This window comes from Trachypithecus francoisi, unplaced genomic scaffold (genome assembly GCF_009764315.1).
Source record: "Trachypithecus francoisi isolate TF-2019V2 unplaced genomic scaffold, Tfra_2.0 Lachesis_group6, whole genome shotgun sequence".
Classification (NCBI taxonomy): Eukaryota; Metazoa; Chordata; class Mammalia; order Primates; family Cercopithecidae; genus Trachypithecus; species Trachypithecus francoisi.
Window position 1 is genome coordinate 125608077 of NW_022681471.1, and position 9865 is coordinate 125617941.

The 9865-nt window shown below is 45.1% G+C and overlaps 1 protein-coding gene across 1 annotated transcript; it reads right to left on the reverse strand.

Annotated features, from left to right (window-relative positions):
• Positions 1 to 2449: 2449 nt before the first annotated feature.
• Positions 2450 to 3477, reverse strand: CLDN34 (claudin 34). The gene has a single exon (XM_033201602.1). It carries the CDS (start codon positions 3458 to 3460, stop codon positions 2816 to 2818), a length of 645 nt encoding a protein of 214 aa, XP_033057493.1. The 5' UTR covers positions 3461 to 3477; the 3' UTR covers positions 2450 to 2815.
• Positions 3478 to 9865: the final 6388 nt, after the last annotated feature.

The window sequence follows — 9865 nt, forward strand, 5'->3', positions numbered from 1 at the left end:
AAAGTCACCACTTGCAGCTTTGGGAGGTCGAGACAGGAGGATTGCTAGAGGACAGGAGTGGGAGACCAGCCCGGGCAACATAGTGAGATCCCATCTCTACAAAAACTTATTAGAAATTAGCTGGGCATGGTGGCACACACCTGTCGTCCCAGCTACTTGGGAGGCTAAGGTGGGAGGGTTGCTTGAGCTCAAGAGTGTGAGATTACAGTGACCCGTGATCCTACCACTGCACTCTAACCTGGGCAACAGAGATTCCTGTAGGAAGAAGGGAAGGAGGGAAGGAGGGAGGGAGAGAAAGAGAAAAGAAGGGAAGGAGGGAGGAAGGGAAAGAGGGAAGAGGAGAGGGAAAGAAGAAGAGAAGGAAGGAAGGAGGGAGAGAGAGAAGGAGGGAAGGAGGGAGAGAGGGAAGGCAGAAAGAGAAACAGAAGGAAAGAATTCGGGAAGGAGGGAAGAGAGAAGGAGGGAAGAAGGGAGAAAGAGGAGGAGGAGAAAAGAAAGCAAGAGGAGGGAAGGAGGGAGGGAGGGATGCAGTGAAGGAGGAACAGAGCGAGGGAGGGAGAGAGGAAGAGAAAAAGAGAAAGAGGGAAGGAGAGAATGAAAAGAGGAAAGGAGGAAAGGAGGGAAGGAAGGGAGGGAGGGAAGAAGGAAAGGAAGGGAATGAGGGGGACAGGGAGGGGGAGGGATGGAAGAAAGGAAAGGTCACCACTGGCAATCCTCAGTGTGATAATTTATTCAAACAAGGACCATCAATAGATGAAACCATTAGGGTTGGGTGCAAGTTTGATGAGGCAACTTACAAAAGGGATCAGGTGTTCCCCTCATGGATCCACTGATCAATCTTAGCATCACTGAAAGGGATAATGACCATGTACCCCTGGCACAGTGCAGTCAGCAGGCAGTACATGGTACCACCTATGAAATACTCTTCCTCTGAGAACTGACCAGGACTCTAATCAAGCCTCTAGAGGTAATGGAGTTAAATTAACCCACTTTCTTCAGCAAATCAAAATTATTTATTATAAAGGCACATGAAATCAGGCATGGTGGTTCTTACATGTAATCTCAGTGCTTGAGAGGCTGAGGCAAGAAGATCCCTTGAACCCAGGAGTTCAAGACATGCGCGGGCAACATGGCAAGACCTCATCTTTACAGAAATACAAACAATTAGGCGAGCATGGTGGTGCACGCCTGTAGTCCCAGCTACTTTGGAGGTTGAGGTGGGAGGATCACCAGAACCTGGAAGTCAAGGCTGCACCAATCCTTGATCATGCCACTGCACTCCAACCTGGGTGACAGAAAGAGACCCTGCCTCAAAAAAAAAAAAAAAGGCAGAGGGGTTGCTCTGTGTGTGTGTGTGTGTGTGTGTGTGTGTGTGCCCGGAAGTGCTTTAGATGAACACTTCAGAGGCAGAGTGAGCACTTTGTGTGGGACAAATAAAACTACAGAATTATTTTTAAGGCATCTAACATTCTGACTATTTCATAACGAGGAATAACTGCTCAGTTTTTTACATATATGGCTATGCAAGAAGTGTCCACCTTTTAAGAGTTTAATATTGAAGTATATGAGGATGAAGGGACATGGTGTCTGGGGTTGCTTTAAAATACTTAGGAAAAAGAGGCCGGGCACAGGGGCTCATGCCTGTAATCCCAGCACTATGGGAGGCTGAGGCAGGCGGATCACTTGAGGTCAGGAGTTTGAGACCAGCCTGGCCAACATGGTGAACCTCGTCTCTACTAAAAATACAAAAATTAGTTGGGCGTGGTGGCGGATGCCTGTAATCCCAGCTGTTCGGAGGCTGAGGCAGGAGAATCGCTTGAACCCGGGAGGCAGAGGTTGCAGTGAGCTGGGATCACGCCACTGCACTCAAGCCCAGGTGACAGAGCAAGACTCTGTCTCAAAAAAAAAAAAAAAAACAACAAAAAACCCCAACAAACTTAGGAAAAAGAAACATAGATTAGAAAAGGGACAAGAATGGAAAGAGAAAGCGGAAGTGCCCTAATCTCAGTAACTGTGGAATCTGGCAATGGGTGTGTGGAGATTCCTTATGCTATCCTCTCTACTTTTGCACATTTTAGAAAACTTTATATGGTAGGGAGATGTTATTACCATTACACAGAAAAGAAAGTCCATTCTTGTTTTTTTATTGCAGTTTTTTTTTTAAAGAGATGGGGTCTGCCATATGGCCCAGGCTGGAGTGCAGTGGTGCCGTCATGTCTCACTGGAGCCTCCAACTTCTGGGCTCAAGTGATCCTCCCACTTCAGTCTCCCAAGTAACTAGAATCACAGCCACGCACCACCACACTCAGCTTTTTTTTTTTTTTTTTTTTTCTTGTAGAGACCAGGTCTTGCTATGCTGCCTAGGCTTGTCTTAAACTCCTGGCCTCAAGTGATCCTCCCACTTCAGCCTCCCAAAGTGCTGGGATTACAGGCCTAAGTCACCATGCCCGGCCTATGATTGTTTGTAGCAAAAGTTTGAGAGGGAAATGTTAAAAGTTAATGTACTCAGAAACTCTTATTCCCTACCCTGAGTTTCTAGGGTTATTTGCTTTAGCCAACAATAATTAAAATTCAGATGCAATAAGACCAACTGGCAGGTGGAAGACTTTCAAATAAAAGTTCTCAATTCAACGAGCAAATCAGTGAACCACATTCAGATACACAAGACAACAGAAGGAGACAGTTGGCCACCTTCTGTCCCAAACTACACATGCCATGGTCTTGAGTCGTTGGAAATATTTGGTAGAGCATGCTAATAACATTTTCCATAAACTCCCAGAAATCTTGGATTTGCAAAGCCAATGCAACCAGGAATTCACGTTTCTGAAATATCAGGATGCACTTGGCAGTACAGGGGACATTTGTAAAATAGAGAAAACATCCCAGTTAACAGCATAGGCAAGACACCTATCCCTGCCACTTGAATGGCAGTGCCAACTTCCTGCACATCTGGCTTGAAGGGCATTTGGAGAGATGGTGGGAAGGTGATTCCCCGTGAGTTTATGATGGCATCGTAGTTCTGGAGCACAGCAATTAAGATAAAGACACCAGCAGCAATGTTGAAAATTCCTGAAACAATGAATGAATTGTAGGTGTCCTCCTCAAATATTTTCACAGACATGTTTCTAAGTGCAAAGATGTTAAAGGCTCTCCCGAAGAATCCGAAAATGCTGGCAGTCAGTAGGAAGCGTTGAGCCATGTAAATTTCAAAAGGGAGAAAGGTGTCCTGGTAGCTGTATCGGTAACAGAATTTGGTTGTGGTGTTGTTGGTGCGATGCTGGTAAATGCAGACTCTAAATATTCCCATGCAGGCGATCCCAGGGGGGTAGAGCGGGGTGTCTTTCATGTACCATATTCGCCACTCCACAAGGCCCATGGACGTAGAGGAGAGGATCCATCCTATGGTGGTAAGGGCGAAGACTGAAAATTGGCAGTTGGCACTGTTGCAGAACCAGAACATGGTGGCAGTGCACCCAGGAAACTACAAACAAATATAGAGCATGGTGAGGGGGGGATCCTGGGACCTGGGACAGCCTCCCAGGTGTTGTATTGGAGAAAGGAGACACCAGACCCTCTTGCTCTGCTAGTGCAAGTGCAGTCTGAGCAAACTTTGTGCAGGCTGCTCCACAATATTTCCCAAAAGCCTTAAAATGCACACACCTTCAGACTGGCAGTTCCACTTCTGGGCATTGGTGCAAAGTCATAAATAAGGTCAGCCACAAATCTGTAGCCACAAAGATGGCCATCACAGCATTGTGTGTAATATTGGAAACTGGGAAACAACATCAAGTCCAACAATAGGGCATGGTGAAAGAATTATGCTATGTCTACGCGATGGAGCTATACGCCAACATTGACAATACAAATGGAATCATACAAGGTGTAATAGTTTTGTGTGGCTCTTTTCACACGGCACAGTTTCAAGGATCATCCATGTTGTAGCAGGTATGAGAAGGTTGTCCTTTTCATTGCTGAATGGTGTTCCGTTGTATGGATAGACCAGTTTGTTCATTCATCAGGTTTTGGACATTTGGGTTGGTGCCATATTTTGGCTATTATAAATAATGCTGTCATGAACACTTGAATATAAAAGTTTGTATGGGCATATGTCCTTGTTTATCTGGTGTAGATGCCTAGGAGCGAAATTGGTGGTTCATATGGTAAGTGCACATTTAACTTTTTATAAATTGCTAAACTGTTTTCCCACGTGGCTGCACCATTTTGTATTCCCACCAGCAATGATGGAAGTTCCAGTTTCTCCATATTTTCTCCAACATTTGGTATTTTTAATGTTTTTCATGACAGCCATTCTAGTTGCCATTCTATGTGACCAAAAGGGAGGTGTCCATAATATTTCAAATACAAATACATGTTTCAAAATAATATGTATGATATAATCATAGATACAAATGGACGGAAAGTCTATATCCTAAGCTATTAGGAGACATTTTTAAATGGGTTTGAGAGATTCTGAGTTTTTTCTAAGCTATTTGGATTGTGAAGGGTCACACATATAGAAAAGCACACAAGTGTGCAGCTCAATTAATGATGATGGGGTGAACACCCATGGAGCCACCATTGCATTTCAGATACACAGTATTCCCACTTCCTTGCTTGCTTTCATAGTTTTATCATCTCAGCACGCATCCCCACACACCTTACCTCTATTTTGCCTGTTTTTCAAAATGGGGATCATATGGTCAATGCTTTTATGTTGTGTCCATTTATGACACTCAGATTATAATTTTTAATGGTGCCTGGCTGTTCAGTATTTTCAAATATTTCTGCAATAAGCATGATTATTTAAAATAAGAAAACAATAAAAATATTTCATGAAACAGTTGTCTCGGGAAACTTGCCTGAGCCCAGGAGTTTGAGACCAGTCTGGACAACACAGCAAGACCCTGTCTCCAATAAAAAAATTGTCAAGCAATGGAAGATTGATTAATTTGAGTACATAAATACACTTTACTACCTAGTATATGTTAAAGTGAAGCCATTCATTTATTATAATACTTTGCAGATAGTAGTAGAAAAAGATTTAGTAACATGGGAAAATGTCCATGGTGCATTGAATCTAAAATGCAGGTAACAAACTCGTTAGTATATATAGTAGTATAATCTTATTTTTGCCTATCATAAAATATGCTGGGAAGATAAAACGAGATGCATCTAAATATTAGGATTACTGATTTTTCTTTTCATGTCTTAAAGTATATTACTTTTTTAATTGGAAAAAAATGGTGAGCATAGAGAGATACAAATATAAAAGTGTATTAATTAATTATTATCAAGAATAAGGCCAGGCATGGGCTCACGCCTGTAATCCCAGCACTTTGGGAGGCCAAATAGGGCAGATCTCTTGAGGTCAGGAGTTTGAGCCCAGCTTGGCCAACATGGTAAAACCCGTCTCTGCTAAAAATACAAAAATTAGCCAGGCGTGGTGGTTCACGCCTGTAGTCCCAACTATTTGGGAGGCTGAGGCAGGAGAATCACTTGAACTCAGGAATCATAGGCTGCAGTGAGCAGAGATAGCACCACTACACTCCAGCCTGGGCAACAGAGCGAGACTCTGTCTCAAAAAAAAAAATTATTATCAAGAGTAATAAAAACATGGGTGTCTCCTGACCCAATCTCCCACTTCTTGGAATTAATTCTAGTGGACAAATCAGAGAAGTGGGATCAAAGTGTCTGGGCACTGATGCTCACCAGGGGTGTTGTTGACACTAGGAATAAGAGAAATCTGGAGACAAGTAATATGTGAAGCAATACGGATGCTTAAGTACATTTCATAATTCCAGGTGATATAGCATATTATTCAACCATTTACAATGAAGTCTTCAAAAGCATTTTAATGACAGGAAATTGTCACTGTTTGCTAAGTGGGAAAAGGATGCAAAAGAATGTATAAATATACATGTTGTTTTACATATATATGTGTGTGTTTGTGTGTCTCTTTGTGTTTGTATGTGTGTATTTGCGTGTCTCCTTGTGTGTTTGTGTCTCCTTCTGTGTGTGTTTGTGTGTGTGTGTGTGTGTAGTTGTATGCTGCCAGTTTTGTTTTTAAAAGACACCCACATGTGGCCGGTCGCGGTGGCTCACGCCTGTAATCCCAGCACTTTGGGAGGCCGAGGTAGGTGGATCATGAGGTCAGGAGATCGAGACCATCCTGGCTAACATGGTGAAACCCTGTCTCTACTAAAAAAAATACAAAAAAGTAGCTGGGCATGGTGATGGGCGCCTGTAGTTCCAGCTACTCGGGAGGCTGAGGCAGGAGAATGGCGTGAACCTGGGAGGCAGACCTTGCAGTGAGCCGAGATCTCACCACTGCACTCCAGCCTGGGCAACAGAGTGAGACTCCGTCTCAAAAAAACAAACAAACAAAAAAAGACACCCACATGTATATGCAGAAAACTTTGAAAGGCTCTCCTGGGTGCTGGGAAGGGTGCAGAGGAGTAGCTCACATACCTCTCCCAACTCCCCAAGGAAGATCCACTCTGGAAAGAGATACTCATTTTTAAGTGACGAATAAAGATGGGATGAAATAGACATTGTGAGTGGAAGGAAGGAAGGAAGGAAGGGAGGGAGGGAGGAAGGGAGGGAGGGAGGAAGAAAGGAAGGAAGGAAGGAAGGAAGGAAAGAAAGAAGGAAGTGGGGGAGGGAGGGAGGGAGAAATGGAAGGGCAGGAGGGAGGGAGGAGGAAGGGAGGCAGGAAGGGAGGGAGGGAGGAAGGAAAGAAAGAATTGCTGGAGAACATTGAGGGTCGAACTTTATCGAGGAGGCACGCTGGGGAGGGATGGGTCAGAGGTTGTTCCAGGCTGATGTCAGAGATCCCTCCTAATGGCCAGAACATTCCTGGCAGATGCCACATTTATAGCATCATTCTTTTTGGCAAGATAATCTTGAACAAATGATGATGATTATTATTGAGACAGAGTCTCACTCTGTCTCCCAGATTGGAGTGCAGTGAAGTGATCATAGCTCAATCAGCCTCAACCTGCTGGGCGAAAACCATCCTCCCGCCTCAGCCTCCCAAGTAGCTGGGACCACAGGCGTGTCCCACCACACTCAGCTAATTTCTTTTTGTATTTTTTTGTAGAGATGGGGGTCTTGTTATGTTGCCCAGGCTGGTCTTAAACTCCTGGGTTCAAATGATCCTCCCACCTCGGCCTCCCAAAGTGCTAGGATTATAGGCATGAACCACTGTGCCTGGCTCAATAACTGTATTTCAAAATAAGTGTAATCCTGGGCATCTTGTTTTTGCATCTTTTCTGGAAAAAGGTCCGTAGGCTTCGCTAGGTATCAAACAGGTTCATACACAATAGAGATATCCTTTTTTGGCATATTTCGAGATGGCTCTTCAGAGAAGATGCAGACATAGGAACAGCCCTGTGTGGAGACAAGTGACTCCATCTTGAATGCTAATCCAGCAGTGTTGACTTTCTATTACGCCAGTCCCGTGAAGGCCTCCTGATTCCTACTTTATTTACCATCCTTAGTGTAAGAACATATACTCACTATAAATATAAATATTTTTTTGAGACAGAGTCTTGCTCTGTCACCCAAGGCTGGAGTGCAGTGGTGTGTGATCTCCGGACACTGCAAGCCCTCCCGGGTTTCAGCGAGTCTCCCGCGTTAGCCTCAGGTGGGTGGATCACCTGAGGTCAGAAGTTTGAGATCAGCCTGTCCAACATGGTGAAACCCTGTCTCTGCTAAAAATACAAAAATTAGCTGGGCGTGGTGGTGCGCACCTGTAGTCCTAGCTACTTGAGAGGCTGAGGCAGGAGAACTGCTTGAACCCAGGAGGCGGAGGATGCAGTGGGCCGAGATTGCACCACTGCACTCCAGCCTGGCAACAGAGCAAGACTCCGTCTCAAAACAACAACAATAACAACAACAACAACAACAAAACTAAACTGAACAAATAATTGTCATGTGATCCAGGGGGCCAGCAGTGGTGGCTCACGCCTGTAATGCCAGCACTTTGGGAGGCTGAGGCGGGTGGATCAGATCACCTGAGGTGAGGAGTTCGAGACTAGCCTGGCCCACATGGTGAAATCCTGTCTCTTCTAGAAAAAAAAAAAAATAGCTGGGCATGGTGGTATAGTCCCTGTATTCCCAGCTCCTTGGGAGCCTGAGGCACAAGAATTGCTTGAACCCGGGAGGCGGAAGTTGCAGTGAGCCGAGATTACACCACTGCACTCCAGCCTGGGTGACAGAGGAAGATTTCCTCTTAGAAAAAAAAGAAAAGAATTGCTATGCGATCCAGCAATTCCTTTCTGGGTATATACCCAAAAAGATGTGAAAGCAGGGACTCAAAGACATATTTCTACACCCATGTTCATAGCAACATTATTCACAGTAACCAAAGGTGGAGACAACCCAAGCGCCCACCCACAGACAATGGAAGCCAAATGTGGTCTATACCGACACCAGAAATACGATCTCTGCCCACAGTCTCAAAAAGGAAGGAAGTTCTGACACAGGCTACCACATAAATGAACCTTGAAGACATTACACTGAGTGAAAGAAGCCACTCACAAAAGGACAAATACTGTCTGGCTCCCCATACGTGAGGTACCTATAATAGAGAGTCAAACTCATAGACAGAAAGTAGGTGGTGGTTGCCAGGGGCTGGCGGGAACTAATGGGGAGCTCATGTTTCACAGGGACAGAGTTTCATTTGGGGAAGATAAAAAGTGCTGGAGGTAGACAGTGGTGACAGTTACCCAACATTCCATGTGCTTACTACCACTGAACTGTAACTGAAACAACTAAAATGGTCAATTTTGTGTTACATATACTTTACCACAATAAAAAAAAACAACACCACAAAAAGAAGGAACGAACCTCTGCTACTAGTGACGTGGTCTCCACGTGAACCGGTGGCTTAAGGGGAGGCAGTCAGCTTACTGGACAGTGGGGCTGACATGGATACAGCTCCTCTCGATGACCTGCCTAGTTCTTCAGCACCGGCTTCTTGGTCCAGGCAGCTGGGAGTTCTCATCAACACTGTAGCCGTGGTTTCTGGTTCTGAGGCCCTCCCTCAATGTTCTGTTCCCACATTCCACCAGTCACCCTGCTCATCCAGGTGTCAGTCCTAGGTCCTGAGGTCACTTCAGCCACCACCCAAAGGTTGCTTCCTTTGCTTCATCATGTAGCCTCTTTTGCTCTGTCAGCCTTTTGAGGGTGGGTATGTTTGCCAATAGACCTGCAGGGTCCACTCCAACATCTGTATGGGCTCCTAATTTCTCTCTCCCCACCAGCCCTAGAACTGGTATCTAACTCATATCATCTGCAGGTAATTTTTTTTTTTTTCAAGATGGAGTTTCACTCTTGTCACCTAGCCTGGAGTACAATGGCATGATCTCGGCTCACCGCAACCTCCGCCTCCCGGGTCCAAGCGATTCTCCTGCCTCAGCCTTCTGAGTAGCTGGAATTACAGGCACCTGCCACTATGCACAGCTAATTTTTTTGTATTTTTAGTAGAGATGGGGTTTCACTGTGTTGGCCAGGCTGGTCTCGAACTCCTGACCTCGTGATCCGCCCACCTCGGCCTCCCAAAATGCTGGGATTATAGGCGTGAGCCACTGTGCCCGGCCAACATTTTTTTTTTAAGCAGTGGCAATATATAAGTACAGGTGTTAGCAGAAGTGGCACCCACCTGGATGAGACTGCGTTGGGAAAGCCACTGACACCACCATGCATTAGGAAAGACACCATTAATTTAATTTTATTTTTTTGGAGACAGAGTCTCACTCTCACCCCGACTGGAGTACAGTGGCACAACGACAACTCACTGCAGCATCAGTCAACCCCTCCTGGCTCAAGAGATCCTCTCTCCTCAGCCTCTCAAGTAGCTGGG

Bases quoted from the DNA above. Each gene is read 5' to 3' on its own strand.
- CLDN34 (XM_033201602.1), bottom strand. From the start codon at position 3,460: ATGTTCTGGTTCTGCAACAGTGCCAACTGCCAATTTTCAGTCTTCGCC.